At 37.1% G+C, this 16,615-nt stretch overlaps 1 protein-coding gene across 3 annotated transcripts in view; it reads left to right on the top strand.

Annotated features, from left to right (window-relative positions):
- The window catches only part of LOC150096712 (multiple PDZ domain protein-like), a 1,501,001-nt gene that overhangs the window by 1,299,712 nt on the left and 184,674 nt on the right, over window positions 1-16,615 (top strand). For all 3 annotated transcript variants that reach the window (XM_090408593.1, XM_090408594.1, XM_090408595.1), the window contains one exon: window positions 8,175-8,246. In XM_090408593.1, coding sequence (XP_090264719.1) covers window positions 8,175-8,246 — 72 coding nt within the window. The remainder of the gene's footprint in view (window positions 1-8,174; window positions 8,247-16,615) is intronic.

Below are 16,615 nucleotides of genomic sequence, written 5' to 3' on the forward strand. Positions count from 1 at the left end.
CAATCTATCCAAATCATCCTGCAAAATTTTGACATCATCTGCATTCACTATTGCCCTACCCAACTTTGCATCATCTGGGAACAAATGAACTGTTACTCTCGGATCCTTTCCTATATCATTAATGAACAAATTGAAAAGTACTGGTCCAAGAACAGAGCCCTGCGGCACACCACTAGTCACAAGCCGTCTTTTTGACTCCACTCCTGAATAAACCACTCTCTGATATCTCTCCATCAACCACCCTCCTATCCATCTCACCAATCCTATATCCATCCCCATATGCTGCATTTTACTGATTAGAATTCCATGTGGTATCCTGTCAAAGGCCTTAGCAAGGTCCAGTAGAATCACTGTAAACTCATTACCCTTATCCAGTTCAGCCGTCACGGTGTTATAATACGTGAGCAAATTACTGAGGCATGACCTACCCTTCACTTCACAAAACCATGCTGTCCCCGATACAGTATCCCATTTTCATCTGTCCAATCTTGTATTTTTCTCTTGACTATTTTCTCTAAGACCCTGATAATGATTCCTGTTATGCTGATTGGCTGGTAATTTTCAACCGCAACCTTGGAACCACCTTTATGCAGCGGAACTATTTTTCCCTCTTTACACCCCCTTGGGACTGACCCAGACCCGAGGCTTAAATTAAACAAAATTGTCAAGGGCGCTGACAATTCTTTAGCCAATTCACGTACGACACAAGCTGGTATACCATCCAATCCCACAGATGTATTGACATTGAGGTTCTGCAATAGACTATTTACCTCTACTTCATTCATCACAGTTCCAGTAGAAGCTGTCTTCCATTCCTGCAATGTCACCACCTGGATGATATACTCTTGCAAAGTGCTCGCTCAGTAATTCCACTATATCGACTGATTCGGTTACCTCCCTACCCTCAGCATTTTTTAAAATCATTCTGCCATGAACATTTTCCCTTTTACTTGCAACAAATTGAAAAAACTATATGGGATTCTCTTTAGCCTGCATGACCAATATTCTTTCATAATCCACTTTTGCTTTTCTTACCACCCTTGTTACCTTTCTGGCCTGAGCTTTATGCTATTCCTGCACCTGCAGGTCACCTTTCTCCTTAAATTCCCTCCACAATTGTTTATTTTTTTGAAGCTCACGCTTAAGTGTTATTCATTCATTTAACCCCTACTTGATTTATTATTCGGACTCTTGGTATACAGTCAACCATTGCCTCCTCCAAACACTTCTTAACCACCTCCCATGCACTATCACCATCCAGCCCTTGCTGTTTTACATGGCATGGTACTGAGCCAAGCACACTCCTAAGCTTGTCATACTTACCAGCCTGGTAATTCCACATGTACCCTGTTTTAATTGTATATTCCACTCCTTTAGCCACCTCCCAAGTCATGACCTTATGATCACCCTCACCAATTGGTGGCAACATGGTCATGTTCGTTATAGCCACATTCTCAGATGTGATTACTATGTCAAGCACTCTCTGCCCACTAGTATTTTCCATTACATGATTTGCATATAGTTGTCCCTTAATAACCGCATAAAATCCAATTCCTTCCTCCCATGTGCCCTCTCCTCCTTCCAGTCAATGTTACCATAATTGAAATTCCCCATAATAATTACCCTCCTTCCACTCATTTCTTCTATTTGCAGCACCCAATTGTATATTTTGTTCTGCTAGCCCCTATCTCACACCAAATAGCCTGAAATGTGCTCTTTTCTCTATCCTGCAGTTCAACTTCTATACTCCTTGGCTGCAATTCATCAGTACCACCCCCCCCCCCTTTTTTATTCTCCCTGTCACTCCTAAACACACTATACCCGTCACATTCAATTCCACTAGTTTTATCATCTTCTGTCAGCCATGTTTCACTAATACCAACAACAACCTGTGGCCTGGAAGTGCCAACCAAGGCCAAAAACTCCTCCTCCTTGTTTCTAATACTCCTGGCATTAGTGTACGTGAATTGCAGAAGCCCGTTAGTCCCATCCCTACTTTGATGCCTTATACTAACTCTCCCATTCTGATTTGTTGTCCTTCGTACTCGCTTGGGCATATTATACTCATTCATACACTCAACTGCCTCCCTAAAGTCTGCATGTCTACTCCCCCCCCCTTAATAAATCTAGTTTCCCAGAGTCTGTACATCCACTTCCTCTTCATTTATCAACACTTTTTCAAGCCAGCGTACACCAAATCCATTCAAATGTAAACCATCCATCGTATATAAATCCTTTCGCCCATCGAACTCACTCCACACATCCACAAATTCCACTCCACTCTCCATGCATAACCCACGCATAAAGTCATTGGCAAAATACTCACTATCTTAACTTTCTCACTCTTCTCTTTTGCTACCTCAAGTAATTCTCTCACATCCTCTATCATTTCCATTTTGTCTTCTTTCAAATCATTTGTTCCTGCAACGACTATCATTTCTTTCACCCTCTGTTTTTGCGCTCTAATAGACTCGCTGACGTCCTTAACGTTTGCACCCAGTTGGTACGATTTCGTCAAACTCTCAACTATCACACCTCTTAATAACGAATCTCCGTACAGCACTCGCTCCATTTTGTTTACGTTTACGAACATTCTCTTATTTTTCATATCAGACTTTCGCCATTTATTAGTTGGTACGTTTGGTACACATTTTTGCATACATTCCAGCTGCTGCTTTGCTCTATGTATCGCTCCACTCAGCCATTCGTTCAGTATTTTTACCTTCTATTACACTTTCAACATCACTCTCACACCTATCTGGTACTACCTCGCAATTTCTTATCACATCACTATTTTCTATATTCTGACTTTCTTTAACGATATCACTCTCACCACCCGAAACACGCTTTAGATCCTCATTCTCCTTACACTTTCTGCACATATTCACTCCGCTATCACCATCTAACCAGACTCCAACCGCTCTCTGCAAAGCATACATCTTACAGACAGCACATTTCATAAACTATTTTATATCCAAATTCTTAAACATGGCGACCTGGCTGTCATTTTTTTTTTAATAGGTGCCATGTGGACACTATCGTTTTTTAAAAATAATAATTGAAATAACACAGAAAACACACAAAAATCGCCAAACACACTAAGATATGAAAAGCAAACAATACCAAGTAAAATTCTAGTAAAATTGCCAATGATAACATAAAATACTACTGATCTTTTCAGGAGCTCTCAACAAGCCGGCGAACATATCAGTGCGACACCTACCAATTCCAATACTACCGACATATCATATGACTATGCAGAAATTATAATGATTAAGAAAGAAAACGTAAACTTAAAACGCTCGTTGTTTATAGGCTGGTTACAAAATAAAATGGAAATAGCTAACTACAAAATAAAATAGAAATAAGCTAACTACAAAATAAAATAGAAATAGGCTAACTATAAAATATAATTCTTTCAATGAACTGAAATCCATCTTTTCCTTAACTGAGATCAGTCTTATACGATTTATCGCAGTTTTTTCGTCAGAATACTAATATCTTTCAACATCCAAGGTGTGTCACCTGAAACCCTCAAGTGTGTCAGTGCTGATACGTGTGTCATAGGTTCGCCATCACTGGCATAGGTTAAACATATAACTAATTAGAGTGTGCTAAGTTGGAATGGGTTAGAGCAGTGGTGCACTCAGGGAGGGGGAGAATGGCCCTGGCCCCCCAAAAGAAAAAGGAAATAAACACTAGAAATTTTTCCCAAAATCTTTTCCTAATTAAAATTCGTTTTTTTTATTTATGTTGTGTCTTCTATTTCTATACTACTTATCATGTATTGGCGATCACTGCAGATGCTCAGTCATAGATCGTATGCAATGCGTAGTGTGTATTTGTAAATCGTCTACTCAACTCGGTCCCCCCCCCCAAGATTAAATCCTGAGTGCGCCACTGGGTTAGAGTAATACTGGAATGGAGACATTGGAGAAATTACTAAATAAAATAAGTGGCAAGTATATGATTTATCATATAATTCATTTTTATATGTTCAGAAATTATTGACTATATAAATTAGAAATTCTGTAAGCAAAATTTTGTGTGCACGTTTAAAAGGTGTGTACAATTTCTTTTTGATTGGTGTACATGCACACACACCTTATTGTGTACATGCTTATTGTGAAGGAACATTGTTGCTCACCATCCCTTTTCCTTCTTCAAATAAGAAACAGATGAGAACTTATTTAGAAGTGATCACTTTCCTGTGATAACCACCTTCCTGCATGGACAATTGCACACTTCATCACAGATATCACAATGAAAAATTAATCATGTTGACTGGCTCACCTTCTTATCATTAGCAGAATTTGATTGTGTAATGGTCAGCTCTTCTATTAGCGATGCAGTGAATCATGTGACACAGTGTATTACACAAGCTGCCATAACTGTAATTCCTTAAAACATCTAGTCACTTTTCATGTTTCCCTAAGCAGTGGTGGAATGACAATTGCACAATATCCAGAGTAGCTCAGAAGAAAGCTCAGGGTAATTTTTTGACGGTACCCCACAACAACAAACTTCATTGCTTTCAAATGCGCCTGAGCAAGACATGTATAGCATCAGAGTCAAAAAGAATCCTGGATCCATTATACATTCTGCACAATAAGAACAGCCAACACTAAATAAGTCTGGGACAAAATCCAGTAAAATGAAGGGTAGATATACCACCTACTAGCTCTCTATCTTTGAACACAATGAATGTGTTCAAAGATAGAGAGCTAGTTCCTTGCCCAATAAAGCAAATTGGAAAAACAACAAATCCAGTTTTATTCAAACGATGCCAAACAACTTTCTCCAACATTAAATAATGCTGTCTATGTGAATGACTTACCATCTTCTGTCATTCATATAATATGCAGGTAATAGAAAGATAGTTTAGCAAATTGACCATCTCTCAAAATGGGTGCTTGCACATGAGTTCAGATTTTCACAACAGAAGGCAGTTTGTATACACTTTTGCTGCAGATGTGGTCTTCATCTTGACCCAGAGCTCTAACTAGGATGAACATTAATCCCAGTTGCACCAGAAGCCAAGTTCTTGGGGCTTATATTTTGCAATATACGTAACTTCCTCCACACACAAGGCAGTTATGAGATGTAGAGTGCTGTAAAGCAATGAACATTCTGTGCACTCTATCACTGATAAGTGATTGTGGCCTTGATTATGGGTCCCAAGTCTATGCTTCTTCCAGGATGAGTGCCCTGCAATGGCCAGACCCTATTCCCGAACCAGCCATCAGAATTGCAACTGGAGCACTTAGAACATTATCTATTTCTAATTTGTACATTGAGGCAAATGCTGGTGAGCAATAGTTTGTTAGGTAGAGGTCATGTTCAGCAATCTGCTTATGCATTGCAACAAAGTGACAAATTCGCTCAATAAAGAAGATGCATATACAGTGGTATACTTGGATTTTTCAGAGACCTTTGATAGACTGCCACATAACATATTAGTAGTAGTTTGCTAATAATTTAATATCACTATGAAGCGTGATCCCTTTGTGCTTCTCACATAAATGTTGCATGTGAAACATAGCTATTATTCATTTGATCTTTATGCTTTCCATATTTATTAAAAATTGTATTAAAATTATATTAATTGATATCTTAAACTATTCAAAGTTATTCTATAATTAATTGCATTGGACCAATTAAGATGATCGCTGATGCACTATGCACTCTTAAAAACTTTAATGCATAAATAAAAATGCAATCATATGATCAAATTGTGAATTTTGTAGTGCATGTTGCATAAGCTACATGATAGCACACCCAACCTAAATGGGCACCCAGTGACACTGATGAGTAGCAATATAAAGCAAGAGGTACAGGAAAATAAAACATAATGGAATATTAAAAAAAAAAGGTGATTAGCATGCTCATGAGCAGAACTAAGCATCATAGCAAAGAAGGTGACTAGCATGATAAGGAGGGTTAGATCTCCTGTGATGATTCTTCCAACTCCATGGAGTTGTCCATAAGTCAAGAATTGTAACAGTTAGTTAACTAGGCTAAACCTTGGAAATTGAAAACACCGATAAAATTGTGTTTTTACACAGTGGGCGTGTTATGAATTTTGACACCTTCATGTTGATAGGCTTGTTAGTAATCCTGCCTCACCAGCAAACAGGAATAAATCATTAATCTGAAGGAAAGTATGTTAGAAGGTAACCACTGTCAGCAGCATTGAGGTGTAACCTGTATCCTCTTTAGATAATAGTTTCCTCCAGATCAGGTTTAATATTAGCATATTTTTGCATATTAGCATATTTGCCAGCTTGGTTGGTCTAGTGGTTAGCGTATCCACTCTCCAGCCAAAAGGTTGTAGGTTCGAATCCTGCTATGGGCATGGATGTTTATGGATGTTTGTACTTCTCTGTGAAAATACTAGTGGTGGTGAGCAGTAGATGGCATTGGTGTAGTTGCGATTCGTTGTAGTTGGTGGACTGAGTGGTGGAGACAGAGTTGTAGAGCATGTGCCCTCCCACGATGACTCTATGGACTCCCTGGAAGTGTCACATAATAATAATAATATTAGATGAATATTATCACCACATACCTGTTGGAAGCTTGAAATCTTAGAAAACTATTTTGTAGATTTAAAAGTTTGGATTGCTGAATAAACTCCTGATTTCTTACTGCTCCCATTTCTTCTAGCATGAAGTATGAGCGATTTTTTAGTCTTAAGTTGCTGGTGAATAATCTTGCGTCTGTTCTCTGATAGATATATCTAAAGTAAGATCAAGTAGTTAAGTGTGTATATTAGCATGCAAGGAAGGGGAGAAACTGCTGTAACCATGATTTAGATGTGTCAGTTGAAAGTTCCCATGTGTGTGTGGCTTAGCTAATGTAATTCATTACTTTTTGTTCCATCCCCTTCCCAATTTCAAACTGGCCTTATATTAGCAACCATGAAAAGTAAAGAGAAATACATTCTTCTTCTTCTTGAGTATTCTGCAATTGAGCAGGTTCTTCTCTTAGTAGCAAAAACTTTTCTTCCACTCTTCTGTTCTGAGCTTTCTCTTTCAAGGTTGTGTACCTGTCTTCGTTCAGCATATCATCTAGCATTGTTTTCCTTACTCTTCCTCTGGGTCTTTTTCCATCTATTTTTCCTTTGATGGCATCTCTGATAATTCCATTCTCTCTCAGAATATGTCTGATCCAATTTCCCTTTCTTCTTTTTATCCACTTGCTTAATTGCAGAATACGCAAGAAGAAGAAGAATATATTTCTCTTTACTTTTCATGGTTGCTAATATAAGGCCAATTTGAAATTGGTAAGGGGATGGAACAAAAAAAGTAATAAATTACATTAGCTAAGGCACACACATTGGAAATTTCAACTGACACATCTAAATCATGGTTACAGCAGTTTCTCCCCATCCTTGCATGCTAATCTGATTGATTCAGGGGATCAATCATTCGATGCTGTGGGCACATGCACCCTCGATGAGTCTTTGGACTCCTTGCAGGCGTCACATAATAATAATAATAATAATACTCTTTTTAAGACCTATTCATTAGTTATTTTATGTGTCCGTTTGATTTTTTCCATCCTCCAAATCCACATCTCAAAGCTTTCCAAAATCTTAATTTCTTATTTCTTCCATGTCCAAGGTTCAGCTGCATAGAGGGCAACACTCTATACATTATATGTGGAAAAAAAAGGAGGATGGAGTGGATATAATTCCTCAGGTAATCCACCACAGAATTCAGATATCATTGACACAATTCACATTTCATTTAACTGGAAGAGTTATTCTTAGGCATTAAGTTATTTACTTGCAGTTAGTAAATGTTTATGCCATTGATTACAACCTTCAGCTCTTCAAGAAGCACTTTGCTTTCCCTTCTCTTTTAACCACTTACCCACACGCACTGTATTGTGTCATAAGTCTTGGCACCTCTTTCATGTGGGGGCTGATATTTAAAAAAAAAAAAAAAAAAAAAAAAAAAAAAAAAAAAAAAAAAAAATCTTGACCACCATGTTTAAGTGTAGGTCTCATAGCTTATGATCATATTTCACTTTAACTCGCTTTCATTTCATTCTCAATAAAATAAAAAAAAAGTAAAATTTTGTGTGTAATGTTATTATATTTTTCATGATGTGAGTAATGTTATATTTTTCATTATATGTAATAATGGTTATTTCAATTTGTTCAATTTTAGGCTGGTCTTGTTGTTGGTGATATGATTTTGGCTGTAAATCAAACTGAACTTCTTGGTGCAGATTATGATGCTGTGAGTTTTTAATTGTAGTGTATTTAATATATTAACACTGTATTGTATTACTGTAGTTCTTAATTATTAACTGAGGAAGACTTGTGCAAGAACCCTGCAGGTTCAGATAAATTTTTAGTGTATAAGTATGAGAGTTACTGTAGAAGTTGTCCACTTGCAGTGATTTTGTGTGTGTGTGTGTGTGTGCGCACGCGCGCATTGTTTCAGTTTGTTTGTTGTTATTATTAAAAGACCTCCAGGGAATCAGGGACTCATTGAGGAAGGCTACGTACTACAAGCACCAGCTATCATGCTTGTTCTTGAATTCATTTTCAGCTTGCACACACACAACATCCAATGGCAATCCATTCCAATCATGCACCACTCTCATCATCATCGTCATCATCAAATTCCTGCCATGTACCCTCAAGGGGTGTACAGGATATGACAGTACTTCATGAAAAAATTACATCATTACTAACTTCCTATCTACAATTTTCCTCCAAATCAGTCTGTTACTTGTCAAAACTCCAACATTATCAGATCTTATATTTCTATCGTCTAAGGCACTTTGTACCGTATCAATCCACCTATATCTTGGTCTCCCTCTGGGTCGTTTTCCTGCCAACCTGGCAGAGAACACTTGTTTTGCTAATCTTTCCTCTCCCATTCTATTTAAGTGACCATACCACCTGAGATTAGCTCTGCTAATGCATTCCTGGATGCTGACAATGTCAAGTTCTTTCCTAATATCCTCATTTTTAATATGATATTGCCATTGATGCCATCTGTTCACGCCTCTAATCTTTTTCAGGACTCTCATATCTGCGGTCTTTGGTCAAGTGTTTTACTTCTGACCCAGCTCTCAGATCCATAAGTTAAAACTGGTTTGAGCACTGTCTTGTATACAGCTAATTTAGTTTCCGACTAATTTCTCTCTTATTCCATATGAATTTATTCAATTGACTTCCCACCATACCAGCTTTGCTGATTCTGTTGTCTATTTCTATATTTAATTTACCATCTTCAGTAAAAATCGTGCCTAAATAGCTGAAATGTTTTACTTGTTCCACAGGTTCTCCATTCACAACACAGTTGACATTTTCAATGATTCTGCCTGTTTTCATTGTCTTTGTCTTTTTATTGCTGACCTTCATACCATATCTATTACAACAGCTATTCAATTTAGTCAGAGAATCTTGCAGACTTGTAGTGGATTTATTTAGAGGTATAACATCATCCGCATAAAGCAAAGAGCTGACATTAACATCTCCAATTTTGATATCATGTTTAATACCACTTTCCTTCATAATGTGATCCATATAGATAATGAATAACAAAGGGGATAATGTACATCCTTGTCTCACACCAGATTTAACATTAAACCATCTTCCTGTACTTCCTTCAGTTCTAACTGCTGACTTACAACTCAAATAAAGACTAAGTATTGCTTGATATAATGCCCCATTGACACCATATTACTGCAGCGTATTGAATAGCTTCTCTCTTGGCACCTTATCATATGCCTTTTCCAAATTGACAAAGCTTAAATACAGATCTTTGTTATATTCCCATGCTTTCTCGACTATTTGTCGTAGAGTGAAGATCTGATTCTGACAGCCTCTGTTTGGCCTGAATCCAGCTTGTTCTTCACCAAGCTTTTCTTCCACAATTCTTCTCAACCGTTTCTCAAGTATACTTGCATAGATCTTGCCAGGAACACTCAGTAGGGATATATCTCTGTAATTCTCAAATGCAGTTTTATTTCCCTGTTTATATATGGGTACTATGAGAGCTCTACTCCAGTCATCGGGAATTTGTCCCTCTGTCCAGGCTTTCTGAACTATGCAGTGCAGCCACTGTAAGACTCTTATACCACCATACTTCAGCATTTCTGGTCGAATATCATCTACTCCTGCTGTCTTTCCACATTTCAAGCCTTTGATGGCTTTTTCTACTTCAAGTATGGATATGTATTCCTGACTGCATGCCTGGTCAGTGTTTTTTATCACTGTGCTGTCATCACTGATTGTTTCATTTAGCAGTTTTTCAAAGTAATTACTCCATACTTCAAGGATATCTTTTTCTCCTGTTTTCATTTCACCTTTATCATCTCTACTCCTTTTACAGCACTCTTTCCTCCATTCCTAAGTTTCTTCAACAACCTCCAGAATATTTTGCCACCTTCTTGATATTTATTTTCTATATTCTTGCCAAAGTCCTCCCATGACTTGTTTAGCTAGTTTTACACACTGTTTAGCTTTCTTACATTTGTCTCTGTATTTTGTAAGAGTAAAAGCTGACTTATTTGCCAGGAACTTTTGATATGCTTTCTTCTTTTCCTTCACTGCCTCTTTAACTTCCTGTGTCCACCAGGGTGTTCTGATTTTTTTATCCTTGCACACAATCTCACCACATGCCTCTTTGGAAGAATCAATCAATGTTTTCTTCAGAGTTTGAATCTCCAAGGTTTGATTCCTGTTCTCAAACTCTTTCATTTTCTTTTCAATAATATTTGTGTATTTTAGTCTACAGTTCACATCTGAGAGCTGTTCAACTTTTATTCGCTTTAAAACTTTCTTACATGTTATTCTTTTCAATATGAAATTCAATTTTATCCTGCTCAAGACTAAATAGTGATCACTTCCAATTTCAAATCCTCTGTACACTCTGGTGTTCTGCACCAGGGAGAAAACATCACTATCAACAATAACATAGTCAATGAGACTTTTCTTATTCCTAGCCTCTTCTCTCCATGTGAATTTGTGCACATTTTTATGTTGGAACATGGTGTTAGTAATAACCAGTCCATGTCCTGAGCAGAAATCCAACAGATATTTGCCATTATTATTAGCTTTGCTCTTTCTCCAAATTTTCCCAAAATATTTTTGTATGTCTCACAATCATTTCCTACTCTACTATTTAGATCCCCAACAAGGACCAACTTTTCCTTTTTCATTGTGTCAGTTGCTTTTTCTAAAGCGTCAAAAAATTCCTCCACTTCTACCTTAGTAGAACCTTCTGTGGGACCAGAGGCACAAACAAGTCTCATTGTCCAGTTCCCCATTGTCATATTTGCCCACATTACTCTACTTGAGACTGACTGCCATTCAAGAAGATTAGCCTCGTATTTTGTGTTGAATATTATGGCTACTCCTTCTTTTCCTTAATTGTCATTGCCTGAATATAACATTTTGTATTTATTGCTCAAAAAGATCTCACCAGTTTTGGTCTTTTTTGTTTCAGTCACCCCTATTATGTCGATCTGATACTTATCTAATTCCTCAGCTAGCTCCATTTCTTTGCCATTCAGGCTTCTTACGTTGATAGTACTGATCTTTAACTCTGATGATGTTGAGTTGGGGTTTGTTTTCAGATTTGTTCCAGTAGCTGACTTTTCGCTGTTCGCCCTGGTTCCCTGGCGAAAACAACGGGGGCCTTGTTTAACCGGGCGACGCCCCAGCTGGCATGAAATTTTGTCATGTTGTACCATCATTTTTTTATTTTGGTTTAACTAATAAGAATACAATTTCGTCGGCTAAATCCCAAATTGCCAGTCCATTCTCATTCATTCAGTATCAAAGTAGATACCCAACAGGGCGCACCAAGAGAAGGTAAGGATTGGACATTAGGTCAGAAGCCCTGGTCGGTTCTCTGTTCCTTTAAAGGCTATATGGAGGTCTCCTCTCAGTTATACAGCTTTGACCCTTAAGCACCCCTTGTTAAGCACCTCCAGGGAATCAGGGACTTATCGAGGAAGGCTACGTACTACAAGCACCAGCTATCATGCTTGTTCTTGAATTTATTTTCAGCTTGCACACACACACAACATCCAATGGCAATCCATTCCAGTCACGCACCACTCTATGAGAGAAAAATCTAGATCTCACCCCCTTTCTTAGCAGCATTCATTCTCAGCTTCAAAGGATACTCTCTTATCCTTTCTCCACCCTTCATAAAATAAAAAATTCAATCAACTGAAGTTTTTTATGACCCTTTCAGAAGTTTGTAAGTGTGAATCATGTCATCTCTCTTTCTCCTGTTTGCTAGTGTCTGCAATCTACAAATTCTCAATCTGTCTTCATAATCAGTATTCCACAATCCTAATATCATTTTTAACACACTCCTTTGCACTCTCTCCACTATCAGAATCACAATGGAAACCAGAAGACCAGACCTGTGTACAATAAGTGAGTTCTTATCAAGCACATGTAAAGAGACAAAATGACATCCTTATCTTTACATGTGAAAGTTCGTTTCAGCAAATACAACTCAGTTATCTTTTGAGTTGTATTTGTAATCTTTGCTACATGACCCCTGAACTTCAACTTCCTATCTACTAACACTCTAAGATCCCTAGCCTGATCAGTTTCTTCTAGGATAATCCCACTAATATGATATGTTCTGAACTGACATCCATTTTTCATGTCCACAGTTCCAGTCTATTCAAATCATTCTGCAAGTACTGCATATCATCCACATTCCTGACCCTATCTTTCTTTGTATCATCAGCAAATAGCTGTATGTCACCTGTCAAATCCTTCCCATTGTCATAAATGTACAGATTGAATAACAGTGGAGCAAGGTGCCACAAGGAACTTCCCATCCTTGTGGCACCACTGGTTACCTTAAATTTTGCAGACTCACATTTCCCACCCCATTCATATACCACTTTTTGATATCTCTCAATCAGTCATTCTCTTATCCACACTAATATTTTATAATCCAAACCCATATTTTCCCATTTATGTAACAGTCTTCTATGCTGTATTCTGTCAAAAGCCTTAGCAAAATCCAGAAATATCATGGTATATATTCATTTCCCCTTGTCTAGCTGAATGGTAACATTATTATAGAATGTGAGCAAGTTGCTAAAACATGACCTTTCCTTAGTAAATCCATGCTAGTCATTGTAAAGTAGAGATTCTCTTTCAACCCATTTCCGAATGTGTGCTCTAACCAACTTTTACAAAATCTTCACCACCACTCCTGAGATACTGATTGATCAATAGATCGATACATCGGTCTTTGCACCACCTTTGTGCAATGGGATTACCATATATTCTTTCTACTCCTGCTGAACTTTCCTGTTCTGAGACTCAAATTATATAGCCGTTAAAGGAATAACCAGTTCAGCTGAACACTCTTCTAACACCCATGCTGATATCCCATCAGCCCATATTGCTGAATTCTTATTCAGTTTGTGCAACAGCTCTAATACCTCCTCCTCATACACCTGAGTTTCTTGATCGAGTGTGAAGAGGTAGCAGTGAGGTCAATAGCTTTTAGCAAAATGGGTATTCATTAGTTGAACAACCTTTTCTACATTTGTCACCTTCACACCATCTGCATTCAGTAGAAGTACTCTTTTATATTCACTCTTTCTTTTATTTGAGATTATGTTTAGTTTGCAGAGCCAGTTTCCTACAACAGTTGTGATTCTTCTGGCCTGCTGTTTATAATTTTCATAATGGACATCATCGTTATGCATACGGTATTCTTCCACATCTTCCTTTCCTTACGAATCTCTTGCTTGATATAATGACACATCCATTTGAGTCCTACCCTATTTATTCTTTGAACTCTCAGAACACATTCTGATATTACATCATTCAAGTATTTTTTTAAATGCTTCCCATGCACTGTCGATATTCTTTCCATCCATAAACAGATACCATTGCACTGAACTCAGTTGATCATTTCCTGCTTTGTAGTTTAGCATGGAACATTAATAAACTTGCAACTTCTCAAGTGAGTACCATATGATCATTGTTACCAACTAGAGACAGTTAAGTCTTTAACTGAAACACCCTCTGACACAATAATCAAATCTAATACTCTCTTAACCTCGAGTTCTTTCTATCACATGTTACTTGAGAAAGTTGTCTCGAGCTATTTACTGCTACCCAATGTTTGGATAACTCTAGTCTCCCATTATGATTACTTTTTTCATGCCCATCGTCTTTATTTGATGATGCATTTCTTCATCACTAGTAACTGATCCACAGGTCTGTAACAACACCCTGCTATGTGTTTGATCTTGTTAGATTCCAACACACACCAAATAGCTTCAAACTCACTGCCACGTGAAAAACTGATACTAGTAATACAATCATAGGTCTCAACACTAACTGGGTTCAAATTGTCTGATATCATTAGCAACATGCCCCTCCTCTCCTATCCTGTCGATCCTTCCAAAAATACTGTACCCCTTTACACTCAATACTATTTAGTATAGTTTGCCCACTGATTAGAGGTCCCGCGACACTTCTGCGCATGTCAGAAAAAGTAGAATCCATTCTGATAATAGGGTAATCAATCTGTCTTTTGGGATGAGTTCGTTTATTATTACAGGTCGGAAAATTTAGCTTTTCTTTTACGAACATTGCTGTTTTTAAAGTTATAACTATTTTGCTTGTATAACAGTTGGAAAAATGTACGTAGAGTATTAACAAAATTAAAAAAAGGTATAGCATAAAACAAAAATTTAACTAAGTTTATTTTTAAATTTAGTTAAATTTAAAAATAAAATTTAACTTATTTTTAAATAAGTTAAAATTTATTTTTAACTTATTTAAAAATTAGGACATTAAAAATATTAATGTCCTAAACTGATTAATTATTTATGACTTGTTGTGGCTCTTTTAACAAACCCATGCAAAAAAAAGGTTGGAAAAAAATACCATTATCAAATCCTTTTAATCTTCATAGTAATCTGAATTGGTGTCCGAATCACCATCATGTTCACTTAAAATGATCACCAAAGGTTCGCATAATTCTTCAATAATTCTGTCACTGTCCCAATACATATTTTCCAATGAGGTGACATGAAAGATATTTTCCCCAGTTTTTAACTGTAATACTTTCAGTCGCCTGTTCTGAAAGCTTAAAAAGTTTCGACATGTCAATAACTCCGGTTACGTTGCGATGGCGAATGAAACTTTTCACTTCTGCCCAAACATACTCAATAGCATTAATATCACAATGATTATGGTGGTAGCTTTAAAGCTAGAAATCCATGCTCTTTGAGTATCGTCGAATTTAAATATTTAGTTGTAGGCGAATTTCTTTTGACCAAAATAAGCAATTCAATTTTTTGCATATCTGGGGAATGAGAAATATTATTTGCAGAGAGCCAATCCATAAGAACCTGCTTCTTATTAGGCTAATTTGGAACTTTGTGTAATCGAATAGAGTGATATGAAGCATTATCAATTATAACAACAGCATTTTTAGGAAGGTTTGGAATCAGTTTTTCTTCTGCCCACTTTTCGAAGATCGTAGAATTCATTTGCCTATGGTAATTGGCTTTGTATAGTAAGTTTGAATTCGGTAAAAAAAACCATTTCTCCACCCGCACACAAAATTATTATGCGCCGTGAGGCATTTCCAGTTTGTAGCACTCCACATTCTTCTTTAGACTGCCAACATTTTCCATAAGTTAAATTACTATCAATCCAAGTTTCATCTAGATACACAATCGATCTTTTCTCCTCCCTGAAACGTCTTATTGTTCTCAAATACTGCGTTCTAGATAAAACAATGTCACTTCGCTCCATGATAGGTTTCCTTTTATTCTGGGACTTTTTTAAAACAAAATCCGATTTCATGAAGTATCTTCCTTAAAGTTTCTCTTTTCATAGGAAAATTAATTTTTTCTTTAATCACAGGAATCAATTTCGGAACAGTTGGCACTCTTTTCTCAACCACGTAAAATTTGTGAATAGTTCTTCTTATAACGTCTAAATTGAAATCATTCAAAGCTACGGTTTCGATAGTTTTCTTTACTCTGGCGCTTTTTTTTAGGAGATTTAAATTTTGGCCTACCTTCACCTTTTGATTCCCTACGAATTCTTTTAACAGTCTACTCCAGTACGCCCACAATTGCATTTGCACGTTTTATGACTTGAGAAAGGGGAACAAGGAGACGATTCTTTTTCGCAGAATGTCAGCACATTATTCAATATTCTTTTGCAAGAGCTACTAAAACTACAGTCAACAAGTTCTGTTGTTAAACAACAACAGAACTTATTGACTGTACTGGATCCATCATACACATTAATAATAAAAAAATAATGCAAAAAAGTGACAACAAAAATCAAGCTAGTACTAGTACAGCGACAGACAAGAAAGCACGTGATTTCGCATGTTGGCGACCAATTCGTACATTCTTCATTTCTTTCTCCCCTTCAGCATGAATCGACTATTCTTGGCAAAATGCCAAGGAGAGATCTACAAACGGTGGGCGAACTATATATCTGATTCTGATAGCAAGGTCCCACTAATGCCTACAATATGAGGTCCTAACATATTTGTTACAAGACAACAAACTCTATCTCTTTGTTTCTGATACTCCTAACGTTCGTGGATAGACATTATAAGCTGCCTGC

The sequence above is a fragment of the Typopeltis vanoorti genome, chromosome 18, assembly GCF_054136105.1.
Source record: "Typopeltis vanoorti isolate ZY-2024b chromosome 18, IOZ_Tvanoo_1.0, whole genome shotgun sequence".
In the NCBI taxonomy this organism is placed as follows: Eukaryota; Metazoa; Arthropoda; class Arachnida; order Uropygi; family Thelyphonidae; genus Typopeltis; species Typopeltis vanoorti.